We start from the raw sequence: 26,982 nt of genomic DNA on the forward strand, positions 1-26,982 counted from the left end.
TGCAAGAATTGTACCTTGATATAACAGCTTCAAAGTCATTTCGGTGGTAAACAAACTCATAGTGGGGCGAATCATCCTGGTAACAAAGCTTGGCGGGGTTGCCGCTGGAAAAACCAGCAATGCAAGTTTGAGAGGAGCGCCCCCGACAAATCTCGCGAGAATCACGACATGCTTTACGGCAACGACGTCACACACATCAACAACCACATATGAAGCACGAAGACACTTGCGCGCATTTCAGACGTGATACTTGACGATGGAAAAAGCAAAGAAAACGCGGTCGGAAGAGACTTGGAAAAGGAAAAGAGAATCTGACCGCGTGAGGAACCGGAAAAGAGTCCCTGATTCGCCCTCGCTATGTGTGTGCGTGTTGTGTGAGTGAGCGCGAGGGCGGGCGCGGCTGATGAGCTGATCAGCGCCAGCTGTTTTGAATGAGGATGTCCGATATATTGTTTGTTACCTCGTCCTGTCTTTGTCAGTTGGTTGTTGAGGCTACCAAGGTTCTACTCGCCGTGTTCTCCTGCATTCCAGTCCTGTACCCATGCAGTGGTTTCCTGAGATTTTCCCGGAGGAATTTCTACCTGTTCCTGCATCTGTGTCTGCCCACTGCGTCCCTGCGTTGCCGAGCCTGAGTCTTCTTCTGTCTGCTTCCATTTTGACCCACACGGATATCTACTATTGTGCTCAATAAATCACTGTTTACTCGCAACTGAATCCTTTGACTATTTCCTTGTGACAGTCCCACTCGGTCGGGCTTTCACTAGTTGGCGCGAGCTAAAAAGCAGCACTGGATTCAACCGCGATGCTGACCTGGCGATCTTGTTGATGGATTAAGTAGCCTAAATCTCTTATTTCTAAACTTGATTGCGTTCTATGTTGTTGCGCTTGCTTGTAGTATGCCATTTTTTTACGATGCTGTTCATTCATCCATTGTTGATAATTAGACCAGTCCAAAAATGTCCACATATGTCTAGATAGCTATTTACGACAGTGTAAGTGTTCCACAGCGGGGTCACTGTTTGACTAAAACACAATTTCTGCATAATGTGCCTTTAACATTCTTCATTTTAAGCGACTCATGTTGTTATGAGAATATTCAAGTTTTGGAATGCTCGGGTAGGGTAACATAACATTTGATCAGCCTTCTGTCTGTGTCGTCTTGACTTACTTGCACTCTTTCATCACTTTCGCTTTAATTCTCATGCACTGACTCATTCGTTAAACTGAACACCCAATCAGAGTTCCCCTCTCACCGACGGCCCTGACGCCGATTCAACATGCTGAATTGGGCAAACTGCCACGACTTGAGCCGACATGTGGAACACACCACAAAAACTATAGCTCGACAGACACTCGCCGAGCCTTAAATTTCACCCACCTTACCGAATGCAGACATTCAGTCTTAAATTGTCTGTTTGAAAAAAATGAAACCTATTCTAGTTAAATGAGTTGTGAAGTTTGAAAAAAACAGAATTGCTTTGTGTTGACACAAACCCCCCTCTTTAGGGACATGTGTTGGCTAAAACTAGAGTCTGTGTTATTTTATTTTATTTTTTTATTGCTTGAAAGTTTAGGGATTAAAGAGAAATGGTCAAAAAAAGAAAAAGAGTTTGCAATAACCAGATGGGTAGTTGTATTCACTCTTCTCAGCTCTCAGTCCTTTTCCTTTCTCTGTTCAGAAGGTTCTCTCATCCTGTTAGGAAGGTTGGACACCTTCAACTTTTAGCCTTCAGCCTGTTCTCCTAACAAGCAGGGATTGCTGATAAATGCCATGGCTTTGCACTGAAAAAGGCTTGGTGTGTTTGATCTAAATGGCAGCTTGTCTAATTGGCATCTTCAAAGAATTTGTCAGTTCCCTTCCTTGCCATTTAGCCTGCCTGCCTTCACACAGCGACCCATAAAATACTCTTCTCAGGTAGAGGAGCCCATCACAGAGGGATGTTTCAGAGTGAGAAAGGTTTTATTGTTTATCAGATCATTTCAATACAATGACTATAGGTTGGATGCAAAAACCAGATTCTAACACAAAAAAAAATTTGAGTAGCTCCAATGAGTAGTGGCCTTTGCTGTTTTTAGCATTTGTTTCTCATAAGAGCTCCACGAGAGCAATTTGATTGTGTAAAGGAACCTCACTAATACATTACATAAATCAATGCTAAAACACTATCCGAGGCGATACATTTCAAAATGATTATGACCTCAGTGGAATCTATACATCCTGAAATCATTAGAACTATACTCTGTATCATGTAACTATAATCTATGAGTCTATAAATTCTATTACTTTATTTTAAGAAACTATTGACTCCAAAACAATTATAACTTTTTGGGGGATAGGATATACAGTTCTGGTGTCTTTGTGATGTCATAACAGTAGTGTACAATTCAAAATCATGATGAACATATTGGGAAAATTCTAAAATTGTCAAAATCGTTTTGAAGTGTGTAGCTTCTGATTAAGCAGTAATGAATTCCTTAATGAAGTCAGTGATGTTAGAACTCAAATACCACTTTTAAGGTCATTGTGATTGTGGAATGTATTGCACGAACCGTCACCTTTAGCCTACTCAACCAAATAGACTTGTATTAAAATATGCTGTTGGCTTGCATTAAAATTGCATTTCTAGTATAGTGTTACTGATGATGATAGACCAATGAAAAATCCTGAGAGTTATGATAGTGGAGAGTAAAAGTAAGAGAAAAATTAAGCATCCAAAACATGGCACTCATAACAGAACAGAACAATAGACTATAATGGGCTCTATGCACGGCGGTATTTCCGGTGAAGGTCTAAGGATGCTGGATTACTTTCGCCGATCGTAGAGTCCAATGCTATACCGAGAATTTATATAGGTTTTTATACTCTATTGCTATACTAAAGAAACGTTAGTCACAAAAACAGACAAAACAGACACCCCTCATTTTGTTTATGCTTCTTTGTTTATTATATTAAATAAACATAACTATATATAAAATTACATCTAAACGTATTAAAGTTTCGTTTCAAAGACGAGAGGACAGTACATTTTGAAGACTCTGCCATAATCCCGTTTTCCTCGGTTTTCCTCCGCTTTAAATCTCCCCAACCGGAAACGCAAGAGCATCCTTGCATCAAACGCGGAAGTTATGCGTGCATATAGCCCATTGCTGTAGTTTTAGTACCTGGTTTATATACCTGGTTTATATAATATACAAAAAGAACAGTTTTGTTCTTTTTGTATATTTTGGGGCAAAAGGCACCTTTATCTTTACGCCACATTAGGAAAGAAAAAAAAACTACAGGTGTCTGACCCATGTGTATATCCACTGACCTACAAAATGATTGGACCGAGAGACTCCCAGATATGAAATGAATGAGAGTGTGCGCTCTTGACAGCACACACTGCACACTGGCAGTTTTTAGTAGATGGGAAATCAAGAAATGTGCATTGCTACACCCACATGCATCTAACATGCCAAAACAAACCTTTCATTTGAGTTTGTTTTTTTCTGGAAAGTGCGATATGTTTGTCATTCATTTATGCACTTGACTTGAGAAAAAAGAATAATTGCTTTCAGATGTCAGGAGAGTGGACTTCAAGTCTACTTTTCAGTTTATACACTGTAAAAAATTCACCCGTATATTTACAGTAAAGAACTGGCAGCTGTGGTTCCAGCCCTTTACCGTAATTTTACGGTTTCAACAATGCTGTAATTTTACAGTAAAGTACTGGCAGCTGTGGTTCCAGCCCTTTACCGTAATTTTACGGTTTCAACAATGCTGTAATTTTACAGTAAAGTACTGGCAGCTGTGGTTCCAGCCCTTTACCGTAATTTTACGGTTTCAACAATGCTGTAATTTTACAGTAAAGTACTGGCAGCTGTGGTTCCAGCCCTTTACCGTAATTTTACAGTTTTTAATTTTAAGGCTGTGCTGTAATTTCACAAAGTACTGGCAGCATAAAGTTAGAATATAAATACTGTTTTTTATTTACTCTATTGTCTGATATCTATTAACATCCCTATATGTAGCATAATGTATACAGACATTCCAAACAGACTTTTTACTCAATGGAAAAAATAAAGACAAAATAGATTATGTATTAGTACATTGTTTGCCATTTATTTAAAATAAGTAACAGGTTTTAACAATACATTAACAGTATTTAAGGAAAAAAAGTCACAGAAAATACATTTTAAAATTCAATGAGAGGAACCAGTAGGCAAACACAGAAACATTACAAAGAGGCAAAAAAAAACCAAAAAACCCGAACAAACAAAACACTAAAACCAGCCAAAATGTCACATCAGCAACCAGGCCAGAGATTAAGTCTGGGTCTGAGAGGAAAACATTGAGAACCAATGGATGAAAAATCCTTGATAGAGAAAAAAAAAAAAAAAAAAAAACACTGCCAAAATATCCCAAACCTGCTTTTGAATGATCTGGCCTGAGAGGAAGTCCAGATCTGAGAGGACATAATCACGAGAACCAATGGGTGAAGAAATGTAGGAAGAGGCAAAAAACAGCCAATACGTCCCACATCAGCTTTTGACAGATCTGGTCTGAGAGGAAATCCTGGTCTGAGAGTAAAGAAAATCAAGAAAATCTTAGTGCTAAAATAAAGCACATTGCAAAAAGTGATCACATACTCTGCAAACACTTTTAAAAGAAACATAAAATGATCATGTTAATGTACTTAACTAATCTTAATTCTTTTGTCACTTAAAAAACAACACCACGATCGTAACATTAATTCACAAGACCACCGTGGATGAATCAATGTCTTCTAAATCTGAAGCCAAACGATAGATGTGTGTAATAAAAATATTAATCGTTTTAACTCATTTTATTTTTGTGTAAGAAAAACAAAAATAAAATAAATACTAAATGAACTATAAATCATTACTTACGATCTACTGCCATAAGAGTGTTCACCAGGGACATGGTGACGTGACAGAGAATTGTGAAGCTCACGTGTCGGTCATCCTTGCTTCTGTGTTACTTCTGGAATATCAAATGCAAAAATGGTAACGTTACTGCATGATTGTGCACAAAGTTTGCAAGTAAGTTATAGGCCTACATGGCGTGAAACTCACCAAAGATTAGGGCAAATTGTCTCAGTAAAACATTTACATCAAGTGAAGGATTCCTAGGAAAAAAGAAGAAAATAATTATTTCGAAATCTTTAACCAAGCAAAGAAAATCGACGTCAGAGTGCGGAGAACATTGAATAGTGAAATGCCTCAGCTGTTGATAACTGTCTGTCTGCAAAAACGTGTTTCGCGCCGCAAAGAATATTCGTCTTTGCCTCGTCTTTCAAACACAACCTCTTTGACTTAATACTATAACGTTAGGCCTAACTACATGTGAATCTCACAAAAACGCAGGTTGCATCACTAAATCGAAAAAAAAAACATATCTAATTTGCTTTGGGAATTTTAATATTATTTGCATGGAAACTAAACAAATTGACCACTACATTTTAATTACAACATTGGATCTGGATATTTCGAGTTGTTTTGTAATTATTCTCCATCTTATGTGCATGATATTATGCGAATTGATGCATCTGCAGATTCGCACCGTGTAACGTTACTGAATCACAAATTCATATAAATCGAGTTAAGGGTTAGGCTACTACAAAAGAAAGCCCAACTAATTTCTAAATGGTAACAACTTTAGCCAAGCAAAAAATTCGCAGTAATAATCGCATAGATTTACGTTAGTAATCGGAGCTCAGAGAGCATTCATTAGCAGCTAAGCGAAATGTCTCAACCGTCGAGCTCTGTCTTCAAAACGCGATTCGCGCTCAGTAAGCAGTTAAAAAAAATACCTCATGAAAAAGGCGATTTTACAGGTACTCTGGAGCAACATAATAGAATAACAGCAAAGAAATAAACTTACCTTGAACAGTGGCCTTCTTTAAGACAGCAGGAGTGTTGCGAAACCATTTTGTTCTTTGACTGCTTTCTGTTCGAAAAGAGACCGCGTTGAAGATGCCCCGCCCACACGTGCTATTTTTTACAGTCCAAGACTGTTTTTTCCAGGAACAAATTGGTTAACACATAAATGCTGTAAATTTACAGCAAGCAATTAATTTATGGAACATAGACTGTAAATTTACAGGATAAAACTGTTTATTGAAATAACAGTATTTTACTGTTGGAAATTGGCTGTATTTTTACAGCAATTTTTAACAGTGTATGAGCTATAGACCCAATTTACAGATTAACATGACTTAAACACTTCATCAAAATAGTACAGTTAAGTTTGTGTGAAAATAGCTGAGCAAATGTAAAGGTGATCTGATATTACATGTCAATATCATGACAGCGTGGAACATTCTTCAAGAACATGGAATTCGAATATATTTGAACTGGATATTTATGAAGTGAACCAAGGTGAAGACTTAGCTCATGAATATTAAGTTACATGGCTGGACAGTCTAGGAAAATTACCTGGCAATGTCAGTATGAGCCAATTATAATTCATGAACATGATGATGTCATAACCAGCCCATCTTTCCCTTTAATCCCCATTTAAATGCATTGTAGCGCCACTGCCTGAATATTTTGAACCTTATCGAATTGATTGTGCGTGTGTAAATGTTTCCCTGCTCTTAAATATAAACCGTGGTGTGCTGCTGTCAAAGATGTTGACTCCACCTGATTGAAGTGAAGGTTGACTTGTGACTTCATGCAGAATCACTTCTGTTTGACCTGACTGTTGAGTCAGTTAATCTACTTTCAAAGTGACTTTGTCTATGTAGTGTTAGTTAGGTTATTTATCACTCCTGTAGTTATTCTTTCTCAGTGTTGAAGTGCTTCCTTGGTTGCATCAGATGCCTAAATTGTTAAGCATGTGGCTGTCTGTTTGTGCTTGTGTGTGTGTGTAGAGTAAAAGGTTTAGTTAGGGTCATGCTTGTGCTCAACTTGCCTGCCCTTCATGGCTTGTTTCACAAAGTGCCAATGGTATTTACATCTCTATGACAGTTCCATTAGGCTGGCAGAGCCCTCTGGTAAAGCTCTGTGAAGGAGCTTTTTAACAGGGTGAAATTACCTTTCCACAAAAGCAAGAGCTACCTGAAAGAGCAGGGTCTCCTATTAAAAAGTAAATTATGACTGATATAGAATATTAGTGCTGGCCTGGAGGCCTATTACGAATTACTGAATGGTGTGTAATTCTATTTGGGAGAGATATATCCGACCCTCGGTCCAGATACTAAATTTAATTAGAGACAGGCGGTCCATACCCGCACACCTCTGTTGAGATGATGTGGCAAGATGATGAAAGATTACCACACACTCTTGACCACATTTTATCCTACAGTGAAAAGTCTGCATCTAATAATGCAGTTATTTTTATGGAAAGAAACTTATTATACTACAGTTAGTGTCGGTCCTCCAATCTTATTGGCTGAGCTGTGTTTCAAGAGTGCTTATGGCTGTGCAATAATTAATTGCATCCAAAATAAAAGTTTGTGTTTCTGTTTACATAATATGTGTGTACATTTTTCTTAAATATATACATGCATGTGTGTGTATTCATATATACAAAATAATTATACACAGTGCACACACATACACTCACCTAAAGAATTATTAGGAACACCTGTTCAATTTCTCATTAATGCAATTATCTACTCAACCAATCACATGACAGTTGCTTCAATGCATTTAGGGCTGTGGTCCTGGTCAAGACAATCTCCTGAACTCCAAACTGAATGTCAGAATGGGAAAGAAAGGTGATTTAAGCAATTTTGAGCATGGCATGGTTGTTGGTGCCAGACCACATGGTGCCTGAGTATTTCACAATCTGCTCAGTTACTGGGATTTTCACGCACAACCATTCCTAGGGTTTATAAAGAATGGTGTGAAAAGGGAAAAACATCCAGTATGCGGCAGTCCTGTGGGCGAAAATGCCTTGTTGATGCTAGAGGTCAGAGGAGAATGGGCCGACTGATTCAAGCTGATAGAAGAGCAACTTTGACTGAAATAACCACTCGTTACAACCGAGGTATGCAGCAAAGCATTTGTGAAGCCACAACACACACAACCTTGAGGCGGATGGGCTACAACAGCAGAAGACCCCACCGGGTACCACTCATCTCCACTACAAATAGGAAAAAGAGGCTACAATTTGCAAGAGCTCACCAAAATTGGACAGTTGAAGACTGGAAAAATGTTGCCTGGTCTGATGAGTCTCGATTTCTGTTGAGACATTCAGATGGTAGAGTCAGAATTTGGCGTAAACAGAATGAGAACATGGATCCATCATGCCTTGTTACCACTGTGCAGGCTGGTGGTGGTGGTGTAATGGTGTGGGGGGTGTTTTCTTGGCACACATTAGGCCCCTTAGTGCCAATTGGCCATTGTTTAAATGCCACGGCCTACCTGAGTATTGTTTCTGACCATGTCCATCCCTTTATGGCCAGGATGTACCCATCCTCTGATGGCTACTTCCAGCAGGATAATGCACCATGTCACAAAGCTCGAATCGTTTCAAATTGGTTTCTTGAACATGACAATGAGTTCACTGTACTAAAATGGCCCCCACAGTCGGGATGTGGTGGAACGGGAGCTTCGTGCCCTGGATGTGCATCCCACAAATCTCCATCAACTGCAAGATGCTATCCTATCAATATGGGCCAACATTTCTAAAGAATGCTTTCAGCACCTTGTTGAATCAATGCCATGTAGAATTAAGGCAGTTCTGAAGGCGAAAGGGGGTCAAACACAGTATTAGTATGGTGTTCCTAATAATCCTTTAGGTGAGTGTATATTATGTAAACACAAAGTTTTATTTTGGATGTGATTAATTGCGATTAATCGTTGCACAGCCCTAGTGCTGATATTTTATTTATATGTGTTTACACATTCCAGATAGGCTGCTGTGTTAAGCCCAAAGTATATTTCGGCAGTCCATCTGCATGCAGCCCAATTTTTGTGACCGTGCGGATGGTGTGCCTGAGGGATTTGAGCACTTGAAAACAAAATCCGCTAGATAGTGTGCACGCACCGAACACGTCTTTCTGCGCTCATGGCCAAGGGGAGTGTACTTTGAAATGCTCGTATACTCAACTGTGCGCAAGTCGAAGCAGAATGTGGAAAATGAAGTATACCTAGGTCTTTAGTGATGGGGATTTTTCACTGACTCTTTCTGCAGGCTACATCTATGCGCCAGTAGGTGGCAATGTGTGACCTTTCGAGACAATCATTGAATCATTCATTCAGCCGATTTGTTCAACAACACTGAGGGTGCTTTTCAAATGGAAGGCTGTGTCCTAGTAAGGCTGCATATCTCGGCTGCCACGTCAGTGCTGAAGGCCATCTCAATTTGAAGGATCTTTGGAAGGCAGCTTTCGTTTCGTGTCCTTCAGTCAGCTCATTCTGAAGGATGCATCAAGAGTATCCTTCGCGTCCTTCAATCACCCACAATCCCTTGCACACATTCCAATTCATGAAAAAGAACTGACGGAAAACGAACTGAGCTTGTTTGAGTTCATTATGAAATGTAAGACAAAAAAAATTTTTGGGGAGATGAAGGCATACATGTTATCTTTTGTTTTGTTGTAAATTATTAAATGAACACTAAACTGGTAATAATGTAAGCCGCTGGGAGACCACTGGCAGTTGTCATTCACTATATTTACCGGCTTTTTATTAATTCAATACAAAGCTTTTTAATACAAAGTATTTTTTCCAAAATTAAGTTTTAATAGTATTTTCGTGCAATGACCGTGGGGGCAGGAACATGTGTGATGTTCCATGCGCACTTACTAGACCGTCTCATTCTAGCGTTCAATGCTGAGGAGGAGTCTAGCCTAAGAAGCCTCAGAAGGACTGGTATAAGAGAATCATTCAGGAACAAAAAAAGTCACCTTTTATGGGTGAGTGATTGAATCATTCATTCAACCGATTATTTCAACAGCATTAATTCATTTAGGATCGGAACAAGTCCTCATTTGGAACTATTTTAGTTGATGGAGCAAAAATAGACAAAGGAACCGGCAATATTGTGTCTAAAATGTAATTTACAATTTAAGTAATTTAAAATGTAGTTTATTTAACTGTTATACAATTCATCATACTTATAGTGATAATCGTGCTTTTGGTCTGATGTGTCTGATAGCATGGATGTGTTATTGCGTGATATTGCATTACTTAAAAATATGATTTTGCTATTTTTTTATTAGGGGTTCAAGCACGAAGTGCTGAAACCCTATTGTAATTTTTATTTATTTTTGCATCTTCCATTGTAATACCTCAATTCCAGGGTTCTATGGTTTACTGTTATACGGTTATATAGTGTCATGGTATCTGTGAATTTAAAGCGTTTGAGAGGGGAGGTCTTACAGATGCTAAGGCATCGAAGCCGAACGGAGCTCTCCATCACTGCCTGCCTCTCTACTAGCGTTCATTCATCTGTGCCAGAAATGAGTGGGTGCAGAATCACTCTTCAGATCAGAGGAGATGAGCCTCCATTCACATCATAATGTGCATTTATCACCACTGGCACATTGCAGCCTGCCCTTTCAGCCACTGTTACAAACTCAGGCCTCTCTGTCTTCACAGTTAAAGCAAAATGGCTACAAAAAAATATGTGCTTAAAGGAATAAATTTTTTTATTTTCGTGTGTGTATGTGGACTGGCAAAGGACCATTATGCTGTGTTGGAACTGGGCTACCCAGGCATTTCCGCATGCCACGTTTGGGACCATGCCAGTTTATTCTACATGCACATATGTGGACTCTAACATGGAGTCCACCGCTATGCTGTTCTTTGATGTCTTCAGGACTTTGGAAAGAGGAGCTATTAGCACAGTGGCAGTGGGGCTGACAGGGAGGGGCTGTGGCATGTGACTCACGCCAGGGCTGCCATGGCCACAGATGGCACCTGGGAACTTAGTGCTCAGGGCATGTATATGAGCTTCTCACCTGTGGAGCCTGTGAAGTGCCACTTCCGCAGAGCAGAAGAAAACTAGGCAGATCCCAGAAACACACACACACACTCTGCAGTGTTCATGATTCTATACACACAATTCATGAACTATCTACTGCTCAAAAATATCCACCAGAAATGTGTGCGTGTGTGCGTGTATATTTTTGAGCAATGGATAGTGCATGAAGTGTGTGTTTAGAATAATACGAAATAAATATATAAATTAAATACTATATATATATATATACACTCACCTAAAGGATTATTAGGAACACCATATTAATATTGTGAACTGTGCCTTCAGAACTGCCTTATATGGCATTGATTCAACAAGGTGCTGAAAGCATTCTTTAGAAATGTTGGCCCATATTGATAGGATAGCATCTTGCAGTTGATGGAGATTTGTGGGATGCACATCCAGGGCACGAAGCTCCCGTTCCACCAGTCTTCAACTGTCCAATTTTGGTGAGCTCTTGCAAATTGTAGCCTCCTTTTCCTATTTGTAGTGGAGATGAGTGGTACCCGGTGGGGTCTTCTGCTGTTGTAGCCCATCCGCCTCAAGGTTGTGCGTGTTGTGGCTTCACAAATGCTTTGCTGCATACCTCGGTTGTAACGAGTGGTTATTTCAGTCAAAGTTGCTCTTCTATCAGCTTGAATCAGTCGGCCCATTCTCCTCTGACCTCTAGCATCAACAAGGCATTTTCGCCCACAGGACTGCCGCTCACTGGATGTTTTTCCCTTTTCACACCATTCTTTGTAAACCCTAGAAATGGTTGTGCGTGAAAATCCCAGTAACTGAGCAGATTGTGAAATACTCAGACCGGCCCGTCTGGCACCAACAACCATGCCAAGCTCAAAATTGCTTAAATCACCTTTCTTTCCCATTCTGGCATTCAGTTTGGAGTTCAGGAGATTGTCTTGACCAGGACCACACCCCTAAATGCATTGAAGCAACTGCCATGTGATTGGTTGAGTAGATAATTGCATTAATGAGAAATTGAACAGGTGTTCCTATAATCCTTTAGGTGAGTGTATATATATGTATATATATATTAAATCCATTTGAATATAAATACAATGTTTAATTATACATACAAATTGATTTATATTAAATTATAAATGTTAATAAATATTTTGAGGGGTTCTATGTAGAATTCATAAACCCTTGTTATTAGCAACACTGGTGGCTGTTAAGTGAACTGCAGCCAGTTCTCACACCCGTTTACACACATAATGTACAAGAGACTGAAGGTCATTCAATGCCCCGATATACTCATGGCGACACTCTTTTTTGTTTTTCGCTTAGAAGTAAAAAGAAGTTGGAAATACCTTTAAAGTGATATACTGCTAACGGACATCCAGACGCCGTCCATGCTGCTGAGAGTGACGTTTAGATGAATATGTAAATATGTGCTGTGCGCTTTCCTCTCAATAACAAAATAAACACACAACAAACTATGACAGTGTGACAAAGCGGCAGTTAAGAAAACACAAGCTCTGCAATTCAACGGCATCATGTCGACAAATGAAATTTAAAATTACACTGTTATGATAGTTTGATTATAAAGTAGCCTGTATTTGAGACTATAGACTATATAGATCTGGCTATGCAAGACTAAAGTTTGATTTAATCAATTTTCTTTGCATGACACGTTTACATTACAGTACAGAATGGCTCTTTCGACATTATCCTGAACATTGTACAAACATTCATTTAATGTGTCATAGAATGGAAGAGAGGCTCTCGGGAGCGCACGTAAACGTCACATCCTTTTGATTTTCCTGGCGAAAACCGGCCCGAGTCCTTAAACCACATAAAAACAAGTCTGTAGGCATGTGTCACGTCTTGGTTCATGTTTCATGTCAGTCATGTTTCATGTCTTGTCTTGTGCTTCCCTAGTCTTTTGTGTGTCAAGTAGTCATTGCTTAATTGTCTAAATCATGTTCACAGGTGTGTCTCGTTTAGTCATTTTGGTCTGTATTTAAGCCCTCATGTTTGCCACGTGTCTTTGTCAAGTATTGTTTCCCTGTAACCACCGTTGGTAAGCGTCACGTCCATGTTTTGAGTTTCATGCCATGCCATGCCATGCCATGGTTTGATGTTTGATGCTTGATGCCATGCCATGCCTTTGTTTTATGTTTGATCTTGTTTTGTGTGAATAAACTGCACTTGGGTTCTACAACTTGCCTCCATTGGATCACCTTTTAGAACATTTATGGACAATCTAGGAAATCAGGAAAGGTATTGATATTTAAGTTTTGTTACATGCTGTTCACACATTGGCAATAAAAAAAGCAATTAATACATGACAATTTTTACATACAGCCCGTTTATAGTCCGTTTATTTATACATATATGTTGTATTTTAATATTTTATATTATTTTTATATACAAAATTATTTAAAGTTTGGTTGTGGAATGATACTATATTAAAGACCTCTGCAGGTGTTTTTCATCATGTTCTCTGGGGAAGGGTGAACTGTCTTCATTAGACCAAGGTGGAAAAACAACTGATGCTCATGTTCCTGAGAAGAACAATAGTGTGTTTAAAAAACACATTAAAGAAAACACAGGCTGTTTGTTATTTTAGGAAATGCATAGATGAGATGAGAGACACAGTCATGGCTGGGCTGTGACATTTGCATAGCCTGATTAATAAATTATTCTCAGTTGAGGTTGCACCTCATGTGTGTGTGTGTGGAGGAGTCCCTGAGGAGCCGGGTTCCTTAACAGGGGAAGAAGGGTGTGGTGCAAAACATTTCTCGCCCTGTTGGCCTTTTCTGAAGAGAGCGAACATATTTATGTAACACAGAAGGATATAGATAGCCCAGAAAGACCTCTGCACTGTACCTTATTATCATACAGAAAAGGCCAAATTAGTTTTCCTGTGATTCATCGCAGTGCAGGCTTCGACATTTGGAATGTGCCTTTATCTTGATAGCACCTCACACACACACCTGCACATGGAGGATTCTCAATCAGAGTTATTATTTATGGATGAGGAGTAGGGGAACACACCGCTGAGGGTAACCAGGGTAGGCAAGGCAAGGCAAGTTTATTTATACAGCACATTTCATACACAATGGTAATTCAAAGTGCTTTACATAGAAGAAATTTAAAAAATCAAAAGAAATAACAATAATTAAAACAGTTTAGAATAAATAAATTAAAATAATCAAAAGAAATAAGAATAATTAAAACAGTTTAGAATAAAAAAATAAAATATGTATATATAATACAGTAGCCTACAGTCGTACGAACAGTGGCACAGTGCTCATTCAGTAAATGCATAGCTAAACAGATGTGTTTTGAGTCTGGATTTGAATGTGACTACTGTAACAACAGATATCTTATTCATATTGATTATAGGTTACACAGCAGGCGTTGTGAACCTTTAAATGAGCACAACTGTCAGGCTATAGAGTAGAGGTCTACATGGAAATTAAAGTTAAAGCCTGAACCTGGTCCATAAATGAACCTTCTGACCTGACCAGACTTTACCTGTAAGAAAAAATCTGTCTTTCTAATTCCTTTTTTTTTAATTCACCCTATCTGTTTTCTAAATGCTTGTTTTTGATCTTGAACAATAAGTTTCAGCTTTTGGACCTCGTAATTTTTCATTAAAATATCACAGCTTGATCTTCCATTGTGTGTCCATCCAATCAACAGCCAATGCATAGAACCATGTCCCTGCCCTGCATTTTTTTTTTCCTCAATAATCTGTTTCACTCAGATGTACATATGTCTGTCACTTCTTTTGTAACAGGAGTATCAAACACAGGTGCATGGATACTTGCAGATGTAGTTTTACAGTGCTGTGATTTGACTCAAAGATGAAATAGTGAATAGACAAAAACAAAGTAGAAGTAAAATGTTTTCAATTTTTATTTTATTAAATGCTTATTAAAAATATATATAAAAAAAGTATATACTTATTACAAACACCAATCTGAGCTAAGTAACAAACACACCCTATTTGGCATAAGGTTATAAAAAAAATTAGAATCTGATGAACAGATTATTTAATGGTAACTCTGCTTGTTCCTGGAGTTGCATGATAAAGGTTTAACAATAATGCTCTCTTTAGTTTAGTTTTCCCTGTTTTCTGTTTGCCTGAGTTCTCATTGCTTGTTTGTTGCCATGGTTGCTAATTAACACCTGTTCCATGTTACGTTGATTATGTATCTCCCTGTATAAGCCCTCAGTTCTTTGGGCCTTTCCAAATACCCACACTTGTCAGCCTTGACCCTTGGCCACTTGAGAGAGCGTGCATGCGACATGAAGTAAGTGCGCAAGATTCTGGTCTTGGTCTCAACCCCAACTCTTCAAAGTATTGGCCTGGTCTCAACTTGAACACTAACATGTAGTTGCTTCATTGATTCTCTGTGATCAAGTTTAAGTTGTTAAATTATCTTGTATGTCATTCTTCCTGCGTCTCGCTCTTCATTGGATTAATATACACAGTGCTACGTGACAATGCCGAACCTGCAAAATATTTTTTTAAATGGATATTGCAGCACTGTGAGAATCTTCCTTAATCGAATAATCTGCCTGGTTCTGTTTGTTGGCTGGTTTTTTTTTTTTTTTGGATTGGAGCGAATTAAGGCTCACTGGACTTGCTTGATGTGGACAATCCTATGTCAAGAAGTCTAGTGTTGATGTCCTTGCCTTTGACCACAACAGAACAAGAACCCAGACAACACCTCTACATACCCGCTAAGGACCCAAAGCCAGAGCCCACCGCAGACCCAGAGCCTATGCCAACCGAGTCTGACCAGGTGTGTGAGCCAGCCCGTATGTCCGTCCAGGAGCTCTAGACTGAGCCAACGTTTGTCCTAGAGACTGAATCTACACTCTCTACGTGTATGGACAACGAACCAGAGCCCACCACAGACCCTGAGCCAAAGCCTTGCCAGTCAGACCAGGTGTATGAGCCGGTATCTCTGTTCATCTCTGAGTGAGTGTTAGTATAGTTTGAGAGCATGGAATGGAGTCCCGCCCATACTACCACCACTGTGCTACACAATATCCACATATCCACAAGGAATGGTATGATGATTTGGATGATATCATTCCCCAAAATCTCCAATCTCCACTGGTCCCATCCAGTTTCCAGTCTCATTCGTCAAACTGTTTGCAGCCAGCCTCAAGTCTCCTTTGTAGCTGCTGGTCCTGCCCAGCCTCGAGTCTCATTCATCACCACTGGTCCTGCCCGGCCTCAAGTCTCCTTTGTCGCCGCTGGTCCCCTCCAGCCTTGAGTCTCCTTCTTCATCTTGTCTTGTCCAGCATCCCACTCCCTCCTCCTCTGCTCTTGCCTCTGATGGATCCATCAGTTTCCTGCCCTCCGCCTGCCTCTTGTCCACCTCTGGAACCCCCTTCCTCCCTAGTCTGTTGGTGGCTGCCAAGCCTGTTAGGTGGCTTCCATAAATATTTAGTTTAAAGTTTAATGGTGCAACGCAAAAATATTTAGTAGTGCGTAAGTTGTAACTTAGTGCCCATTTACTTCAAAACTAGGCTAAGTTGTAACTTACGCATAGCTGGTGCAACCGGCCCCTATTCCATTTATTTGTTCTTTGTTCTCTGCTCTATGGTTAGTTCCGACTGATGATGCGGTGCACAATGACAGTTGGTTGATTTTCGCTCTCCACTTCCTGTGAAGTGATGTATCGATGTTCCCTTATTCCCTATGCCGTTTGCAGTGCCCTTCGAACTGAACATGTTCGTTCCCTTCGGATTGGAATCTCACTTAAGATGGCGAAATACACTGTGAAGTCCACTTCGCAGTCCACTTACGGTCGAATGGAACGCACCTTGTGTTCCTTAAAGTCTCTAATATCTTGTTGCAGAATTGGGTGAATAACACATTACACAGTAGCCTCATTTTATCTAAGTATATATTAATGTGGACTGAATTGTACTCCGAATGCTGCTCTGCAGAGGAAGTTGCTGTTTGGCTTTGTGTATGTCTGCAAATCAATCACATAATGTAATGCAATGTAAGGTACAACCTAATGAAAAGACTGCATAAAGCATTTGTGTACAATCCAAGGAATGCAGTCATTGGCCATCATTGCCAAGTTCAGTAGCGGTGTCTGCTGAAGTGTGTAATTCTTAGACCCGGTGACGCCACAGTATAGCTGAGTGCAGAATTATCAGAGACGTGTGCCAGAGCGTTGCGGGGTTATGAGCATTCAGTCAAGCTGTCAATATTGTTTGACCTGCTTAAGGTGGCAGTGTAAAGTGTCCAGGCATGGAGTCATGTTAGCTGTGGTCCCCACCTGTAGCAAAATGTGCTGACATCTGGATTGGTATACTGAATTGATGTGCATGACTGTGTATGTGCTGTTATGTAAGTTATCTTGCATTGTCACAGGGTTTTCAGGGGCTGGGGGGAAATAATTCTTATAAAAACATGGTTAATACCGATTTAAATGTCAGCTGTTGTTTTAAAGTTAATTTATTTCATCCTCATATCAGACACTTTAGGTAGAAAAAAATAATATATTTATGACATACTAATTATGTAAAAAGTGTAACCAAAGTCAAATAAAAATGTTGACTTGCATACATGATTAGAATTTTAGTAAAACAGTGAACTAAAGCAAAACTTTACTCGCAGATGAAGCCTGAAGAAAAAGACTTGAAAAGATAATGAAAAAAGTGTAGGACTGAAAGGGAGTAGGTAGAAGAAGAGGAGGAAGGGGAGACTTGGGTGTGAGTGCACAAGTCATTTGTAGTTCAATTAGGTTTTTGTCCTTTTTGGAGCTTCACAGCTTGACAAAAAAGGTAGTGCTTTTATTTTACAGACCTGTTCCCCATGTACATACTATGTACTTATTATAGAAATTGCAATAACTAGGTTCTAACCCTGAACCTACCCCCAAACCTAACCTTAACCCGTAGTTACTTTGGATTACCCAGTTTCGTAAGTACACTGTAAGTCAGTGGTGGCTGCTGGTCTTTCAAAGAGGGGAAGCTCATTTTCGGCCTACATCATAAAAATTGTCCATTTATTTATACGTAAATTCTGCCCTACGTTCCCTTCCAAGAAAATGCTCTGTGACCCTGTCGTACCAACTAACCGTCTTTCCCAGTGACTTGACCAGTGTCCTCTTAAAGTAACAACAGGTAACTTTTCAGCCTTCATAATATATTTCCAAGTCTCTTGTGATGGTACATCGACTTACAATAGGTTGAATGACACGTCTGCCATAGCCTGACGGGGTCTGTAGCGTTTTTAATCGTACTTTTAAACTTCGGGTTTCGGGTAGTAACCGGCGAACAAAGAGAACTACAAAATTCGACTGCTTTACGGCATATACGTCACTTCCACCACCACCCCCACTTCCTTAAATCGGACTTGTGAGCCAAATGTTATAGTCATGGCCGAAGCAGCACAGAAAAACAAGAAAGCAAAGGTTTTATCGGAGCAAAGCAAAAAGAGAAAAAGAGAAAGTGATCGCGTTAAAGGCAGAACGAGGATCAACATTGCAGAGCTGCCAACTCTCACGCATTGGCCGTGAGACACCCGCATTTAATTGGTTTCACACGCTCACACGCCACACCCCCGGTTTCTCACGCTAAATTGTCAACCCGGTCGGTCAAATGCCTGAAAGATGAGTTTATCTATAGATCTACCTGTTGAGCCACTCGTGATCGACAAGTTATACCGCAAATTAGTTCAAATCTCCCGGAATCTAGAGCGAGCGCGCACGCGAGACAGAGACTGTGCTCCAACGCGCGCGGACGGCAGAGAGAGAAAGCGAGCGAGAGACCTTGCGTGTGCAGGGAGCATCGAACCCTCCATCGAAAAAAGAATGCCTCTCTCTAACCTCTCTAATTCGCTAGAGTAGTAGCGAATTATCAATCTGGTAGCTAGTAAACGATATTCTAGTTTTTGATGGTTAGCTATCGCTAGTATTCTTGTTCTGATTTGAACTTTGCAATCGATGATATTTGTTTATTTGTCTTGCCTCAAGCTATAATGCAAATCGATTTGTAAAATTTGCAGATTCATTTATGGTAGCTTGATATTATAATATTGACGATATATGGTTATTATCAACCACTCAAACATTGCATTGAAGTATCATATAGATTCAGTAAAACGGTAACCAATAGACTAGGCTACTATAATGACGCTGGCTTGTAAACGCGATCATTTGTCGTTATAAAAAAAATAAAACACATGAAATTATATTCATATGACATGCTGAAATATATGCCACTGTACCTGGGATGAAGACATTTCACACACGCGGGAACACCTGCATGTGACCTCCTCCTACAGTGTTCAGGGCTATCATGGTTGTCAACAAATGCACGTGCATGTAGGATGACAGTTTACGACAGTAGTAGAGGACAATACTGTTTCCCAACTGTAGGGGGAGCCCGAGAGCAAAAAACTACCTGTTGTTACTTTAATGACCAGCAGGGGGAAATGTGGGAATTAGGTTAAACTGAAACAAGGAATGTGGTGTATAATTGTGTGAAATGTATGATGAAAATTGGCTAGCAATTTCGCCAAGCAAATACCAAGAAATAGGTTGCAGCAGTTTGTCTTTCGACTACACTTGCAAAATCTCCAATGGGACTGAGCTTGAATAGCTTCAGTGTCAGCGACTTTTTATAGTGCAAAATCGCTGTCAATCAAAAGGAGATGCAGTCTTTCGACAGACCCTCCAATCATCACGCAGAAGCCCGGAGTCCAGGCCAGCCCACTCCTCCCCAGAGACGCTGAGCGTTCGTGGGCGGGACGTAATCGCACCATTTATCCAATGACCGTCTAGTTTCGAAGCACTGAAAAAAACTGTTCAAAGAAGTCAATGGACGCTACAGGGAAATGCACTGTGACACTACGGGAATGTATGAGAAGGAAATCGAGTCAGCCGACCTATTCTGAACGAACTCGTCTTCGAGATGAACGTGTTCTAATGCATTTTTAGTCATTAAAATGTTAACAAAATAGTACATATTTGACCATTATTTTTTTTACATTATAGGAGAAGCCGAGCTTCCCTTGCAGTCTTAAAAATCCCCACTGTACACATAAGTACTGTAAAATACTATTATGGCCATTTTAAAGCCATTTTTGTAGTCTTGAAGTTTAAAAACTGAACGAATATAATTTAAAAGGCTAGTGCTGAAACATTTTCAATTGTAGTATATCGTGTGTACAAAGATATTTTATGGCTGTTCATTTGCAAATATAAAATGGGTTTTATTTACAGAAATCTTGTGGATCTCTCATGGAACCGTCTGTTAAATTAAGCTGCCATAGGTGGAAATTAATTATTTCTGATGCTTTTACAACTGTTGATCATATAAACGTATCTAATATCAGCAGTAGCAGCTGTATTGAGGGGTCTCCCATATACTCTGAGATCTACTCCCTCTCATCCTTCGTCAAGCTTCATTAAGGTGATGAGGGCTAATTAACACACCACCTGCTCAACTGGAAGAGGTAATGATACCAGGGGAAAATGGCTAAGCATGACTGGGACCCATTAAAGGAGCAAGTAAAAAGAGTTTATTTTTTAAGTGGTTCAGACTAAATCAAACTAGTCTCTCTCTCCTTCTCTCAGAGGTTCTGTCTTTTCAGTTTCTCTTCTCTTGTCATGATGGTGATCAAACCACAAAACGCTTCTTCGTGAACTCTTAATAACATCTGTCATGCTTGAAGGTCATTCTTTAGTTTTGCCACTGCATCTCCGGTTGGCTGAGATTAAAAACCCAGAGATACATCAAACAGTTGAAGTTATCAACAAAAACAAATTTGACAAATAATAAAATGTATCAAAATAAATATAACAAATCAATAAGGCCACTGTTTAATGTTGTATTCACACAATTTTGCATTATTGGTCTTGCCTTCTGTTTGGATTCACTAGTATTTTCTAATATCTTAATTTAATAATAACAATAATAATAATTCCAAGAAACCCATATTAACCAAAAAACTAATTTTAACTGACACATTTGTTGCATTCATTTTAAATGGCACATTCAATAAAATTCAATAAAACACATTCAAATAATTTATTTAGCCTAATATTGCCTGAAAATGTATAATGTTATAAATGTGTTTATTTTTAAGTGAAAATGACTAAAAGTTGTTTTTACATCTGTCTAGTGTTTTGTATGGAAGACATTAAGAGTCATGAAAGTCACTTATGCTCAGAAAGGCTGCATTTATTTGATCAAAAATACTGTAAGAAGTAATATTATTATTACAATTCAAAATAATTGTACTACTTTAATATAATTATGTAAAGATGTCATTTATTCCTGTAATGGCTAAGCTGGATTTTCAGCATAATTGCAGTCTTCAGTGTCACCTGATCCTTCAGAAATTTGTATAATTATGCTGAAGAAACATTTATTATTATTAATGTTGAAAACAGTTCTGCTGCTTAATATTTTTTGTGGCAACTGTAATACTTTGTCAGGATTCTTTGATGAATAGAAAGTTCATAATAACAGCATTTTTTAAATAGAAATCTTTTGTAACATTATAATTGTCGTTACTCTCATTTTTGATCAATTGAATGCATCCTAGCTGAATAACAGTATTAATTTCTTTTTAAAAAATTCACATCTTTTGTGTAGACAAAAGATGCATCTATGACAGAGATCTTTGTGCCCACCACAAAGCCCCCTCTCGTAAGCCTGGGGTGGCGGCCTAAACCAATTCTAGCATCCCGTTTCCGCTCTCTCTGACAGTCTGATATGGTTAACCATGCCGAGATCCAATTACCCTGCTGCTAACTCTTTCTCTTTCTAACACTGTGCCCTGCTCTTGCTGAGGTCAGAGGCAGATGACTGCTTTACTTCTACTGGAAGTGCCCATGACCCTGGTTAATGTAGCTCACCTCTCACACACACACACAACTCAAGCAAGCAAGTAGGCCATTTCACTCCCTTTCTTTATCTTTTTGTTTGCTTTTCTCCTGGATGGAAACATCGGGCTTTGAATCTGATATGCTTCACTTGAGCTTTGTTTGCTGTGTAGCAGGGTATCGCAAAGAGAAAGTAAAATTGGCAATTTGATGTGGTGGGAAGAAGAAAAAAGATAATTGAATATCAATTCTAATGCTTCACCCTGAGTCAAGCATGATACTTAGCATGAGCCAAGAAGATCTTGCATTCAGACATTATAATAGCATAAGTAAAATTTCAGCTCTGAGCTCAGCTGTATAAATCTGACACTTGTGGTACATGTGGTGAAGCATAAAATGTCTTAGCTACACTTTCATTTTTTCTCAACTTAAACTATACTTTAAATTTTTTATTAATTTATTATTATATAATATTTGTATTATATTAATTTGTATTGTATTAATTTTGTTAGATATATTATATACATTTTAAGTTTATGTTATATTTTAAACAGGCCTAGAGTCACAAGACGCTGGAAGGGAGTGTTCTAGGGTCCACAGAAAACCTAAAGATTTTTTTAGAAAAGATAGTACTAGAGCGTTTAAAGATTGTGCTAAATATTAAATATGCCCAGCGCAATAATTCTGGATCTATATCTGGATGAATCTCTACTTGTCCAGATAATATAAAACTCTCCTGATATTAGAGTAACATTTACAGAAGAATGAAATAAAGCATATTTTGTTACCTTTTGGATCTTGGAAGGGTTCAGTTTGAGCAGATGTTTTACCATCATCACTGTCCTCATCAGAGCTCATTTCCCAGTACATTCAGCATCTGGCTAATATTCACAATCTCAAACATATTCTCAAAATGATCATTTTCAACATCTTCAAAACCAATATTTTGATCGCTGACAGCTTCTTCACCAGATCCACCATCCAGTGACTGTGACATTAATATTTGATTGCATTCAGTACTTGCTCTGCAGTAAATCACTGAGCCATTTCAAGTTTTGCTGATGATACTTCATTCTTTTGTTTTCTGCCTCCGGTAACTATGAGTGAAACGTCACTTCACCATTGTGTATCAGACACCATTGTGTAAATTGCACTTATTCAGTTATCAAAGAATCAATTATTGTTGTGCAGAAAAAAAATATGCTTACACTGTTACACACCTCAGTTGTTAGTGACCATATACAATACAATATACAAAAATGAATGGGAAAACAGGCATTCTTTTATAATTTTATTATTTTTTCTTGTTATATTGTTTATAATAAATTGATTTAAGAACACATGAATAAGGTTAATGTCTAACTTTTAAAAAAAAAAGAATGAGGAGGAGGGTAGTGAATGACGTCCCGGGTCACTAAAGACCCGAGGTATGCGTTTAAGGGTTAATTTATCATTTTAGATGCATGTCATTGTTTGAATATGTTATTTGTGTCATTGCCACTGCTGAGTCCAAGAAAAAATTCCCAAAATAATAATAAAGAATTCTGACCTATCATTAGATTAATCACAATATTTCGTTCTGTTGACAGCCCTAATTAACAATATTGTTGAAAGATTTCTTACATTTAGGTGTATTTGAAATGTATATTTAATATTTATCATATAATACTTTGTGTGTGTCTTTATTATAATGACAGTAAAAAAAGTATTTTTTTTTTATTCTGGAGACAACATGTTTTCTTTATAATATCACACTATGTATTTCCCCCATACAGATTATATGTATTTATATATTAGCAAGGGGATCAACATATTTAGGGGTTCTTGGCAAAACATTTTTGTAAAATCCCTGGGCCAATACATGTCCTGCCCTCTAGTGGTTAGAATAGTTAACCTACCAAGTTTACAGTACATATGTTGTGGTTCCCTAAAAAGGTGTGCGACAGGATCCTCCTATATTTAACAAACTTTGATATTATATTGATAGAAATGTTGTCGAAAGGTTTTGAAATGTATATAATCATATTTAATCAAAATGGTATTTTTATTTCAGTTACGATGAATGTGTGGGACAAGGGACGCAAATATATATTCCTACGGACGATCCACCCCCCTACTCCCTCACAGACCCGTGTCGTGCACACTATCACAGAGAGACGGAGGATCTGCCCGCTGGTGCTTCCTGGGTGTCTGCAAGCAGCTCTTCCCAATACCCAACCAGACTACAGGACTTCAGACCCCAGCCGATCGCCTCCATCTCTTTGTCAGCCTTACCTTTTGAAGAAGCGCCCCCATACGAAGCAGTAGTGTGTGAACAAAACCAGCCCCTTCCACTGATGCCCCTGGATCTGCTCAAACACACTACAGCGGACAGCAGTCCTCAGGACAGCGTTTCCCACAGGATCCTGTAATCCTGACCTCTCTAGCACACTCATGCGTCACCTGTACCAAACCAGCTTTGAGAGGGACTCTTTTGTGTGGCTGAGGTCTCCCTGAGTCAAGAGCTGAAACCGACACCTGCAGAAGCCCACAATTACCTCTCACTTCACCTGACGCAGACACTGCACCTCCTGTTTTATCTGACAAAGCGGGAGCCGCCATGAGAGCACAGGGCTATCGACCACTTTTTTTGTGCGTCACCTCACCTTTTGCTTATGGTGTAATTATATGTCAACGTGCGTCTTCTCTTACTGATAGACTTATTGATGATTTCAACTTCACAAACACCACAGCTAATTTTGGATGGCCTGACTTTAAAAAAGAGCAGAAAGCCTCCCAATAAACATCACCTGGAGAAATTTACGTGGGAATAGAAATGTACCTTTCTTTTTTAGTGTGACAATTTGAGCGTGGTCCCTGCATGAGTGACTATTTCCACATGACTATCTCTTACAACCTTTTTTTCTTCTTTTTTTCCCAATTTAGCGTTGGTTTTAACTATTTACGTTTTGTAATCTGTAAAGTTTTTTTTTAAGACAATATTTTGTACATTTCATAGAATAACTAGCAAATATGAGAAATTACCTTTAAAGCAATTTGAATGTCATCAGATGATCGATATATGCTTTTTATCCATACTTTTCTACACACAATTTATTTGCTATCAGTGGTTCTCAACCAGAGGGTAAATTCCAGCCCCAAAAGTCCTATAATTATTTATATTAACATAATATTAATTAAAATATTGAAAAAAACAAACAAAAAATTTGATATACAACATTAAACTGACATTATATATTTTTTAAAGTCACCATGAAGTCAAAATTGACAATTCATTTTTTTTATGGAATATTGCTCTATTAATTACACATGATTTATCCGTGCACATCATTATTATAATTATTTTTTTATTTTGTGTGCCCCCTTAATCTTTAATCAAAATAACTTTCCCTCCCTCTTGCAGCAACATCTCTTCTCTTCTCTGATGACGAGAGCGGGACAATCTGTCACTCACATGACGTCAAAGCAATAGCAAACCACAACGATCCGATCCATTCCCGATGGACAAAAATCAAGTCCTGCCCCTTTTTCTTGTTCAATAGGCCATTTCCCTCAGATATGTCACAGTAAGGAAGAAAAACTATCGCAACTTCCATTTCATGCCATATTAAGTTTAATTATTGTCTTGGACAAAGAAGCCTTGCAGTCAAAAAGGTTGAGAACCACTGCTTTCCAGCTAGTTCATAGATCACTGTGATTTCTTTATATTTCCTTCTTTTTGCAGAGACTACTGTTTTCCTAAAGTCTCCTGGCAATGCTAGTTTTCAAATGCATCTGAAGATCTTATTAAGAAAACAACAGATGTGCGATATGTATGATATCAATGCATATGACAAATACAAACTATAGTTAGAAAGGGCTGTAGGGGACACTTTGCCAAAGGGTGTTAAACAATTTTACATTGTTCTCCTAAACTGCATTGATGCTGTGTACATTATAACAGAAGAGCTGAGACTGGTAACTAAGTAGCTCAATAGCAAAGCCATTGTAGCATTGATGTCAATATGAAATGAAACATAAGATAGTTCTTGCTGGACACACTCTGTGCTTCCAAAATAATTATGTATCAGATTTGTTCCTGTTTTTGTTGCCCATTGCCCACTTCATTTACTATAACACAGTGGCTTCCCCCACATGCATGTTATATACAATGTGCCTATTAATCATCATGACTGTTAGATTAACATGCTAAAGTGAAGAAACTTTTCCACTCACTTTTTTTTTGTCTTACCTTCACACACACACACACAGACACACACACGCGTGTGTGTGTGTTAGTGTAAAAGTGTCCCATAAAATGACTGCATGATACCTCACCTCTAATTCTCCTCACGCTCCCCTCACCGCACGAAAGTATATTCTTATAGAAAAGAGGGTCTGTAGGGATTTATTCAATTGAATTTGGTGCATGAATGCATTTCTTGTGTCGTGAAAAGCAGCTCAAAACAGAAATGAATATTAAATGGCCCACTATTATTTATTTATTGTAGTTTGAACTTTGAATGTCGAGCTTGTCTCGTTCTGGTCATATAGCTCTGTAAAGGCATGAGCTGTATTGGTCAACACCTTAGATGAAGAAATGCTCCAGATGTTATATGATGTAATGAGTAGAGGTGTATTAGCTGTTGCCACCACACTGTAAAACTAGTACTGTATCTGTAAACTCTCGAGTTTAAGTCACACTTGTTAGCACGAGACTGTAGCAATTCTGTGTGCATAAAGATAAAATTAACACAAGTCAGATTAAAAGGAATTTTGCCAAATTATTATTAATGAAGATCTACTTCCCATTCGTTGCATATTTTCTGTCTGTTTTTAGAGGTTTGTGCATTTTAGTTGCATCTATGGAGTTGATGTTCCAGAAAAACACTTTCAAATGGCTTATGTTTGTGTGCTAAACTATTTCACCAGTTTCATTAGACCACATGGATATTGATTCTTACACCAGAATAGCACCCTAGCATCAAAACCCATTGTAAATGTTGACTTACATTTAATGAATCTACATCTCAAGTGTGTTATTTCACTGTCATAATGTTTTGGTCAGTTGTCCAAAGTGATAATGCTGTTTCATAGAGCTGCAGATGTCGATGTATGTTTTGTATAGTCTTTATTCCTTTACCACTGTATCCTCTGAATAAATAAAAACACCAGACTTCTATCTATCGACACGTTCATATCTGAATGCTTTCTGGGAGAATTTTGAAATTGTCAATTTTGTAA

The 26,982-nt window shown here is 38.5% G+C and overlaps 1 protein-coding gene across 1 annotated transcript in view; it reads left to right on the top strand.

Annotated features, from left to right (window-relative positions):
- bean1 (brain expressed, associated with NEDD4, 1) overlaps nt 1-25,397 on the top strand; it is a 64,953-nt gene extending 39,556 nt beyond the window's left edge. The window contains exon 5 of the mRNA XM_056248466.1: nt 23,813-25,397. Within this exon, the coding sequence (XP_056104441.1) occupies nt 23,813-24,170 (358 nt within the window). The 3' untranslated portion in view covers nt 24,171-25,397. The remainder of the gene's footprint in view (nt 1-23,812) is intronic.
- The last annotated feature ends 1,585 nt before the right edge of the window (nt 25,398-26,982 follow it).

The sequence above is a fragment of the Rhinichthys klamathensis genome, unplaced genomic scaffold (assembly GCF_029890125.1).
Source record: "Rhinichthys klamathensis goyatoka isolate OS25496 unplaced genomic scaffold, OSU_Roscu_1.1 h1tg000055l_1, whole genome shotgun sequence".
In the NCBI taxonomy this organism is placed as follows: domain Eukaryota; kingdom Metazoa; phylum Chordata; class Actinopteri; order Cypriniformes; family Leuciscidae; genus Rhinichthys; species Rhinichthys klamathensis.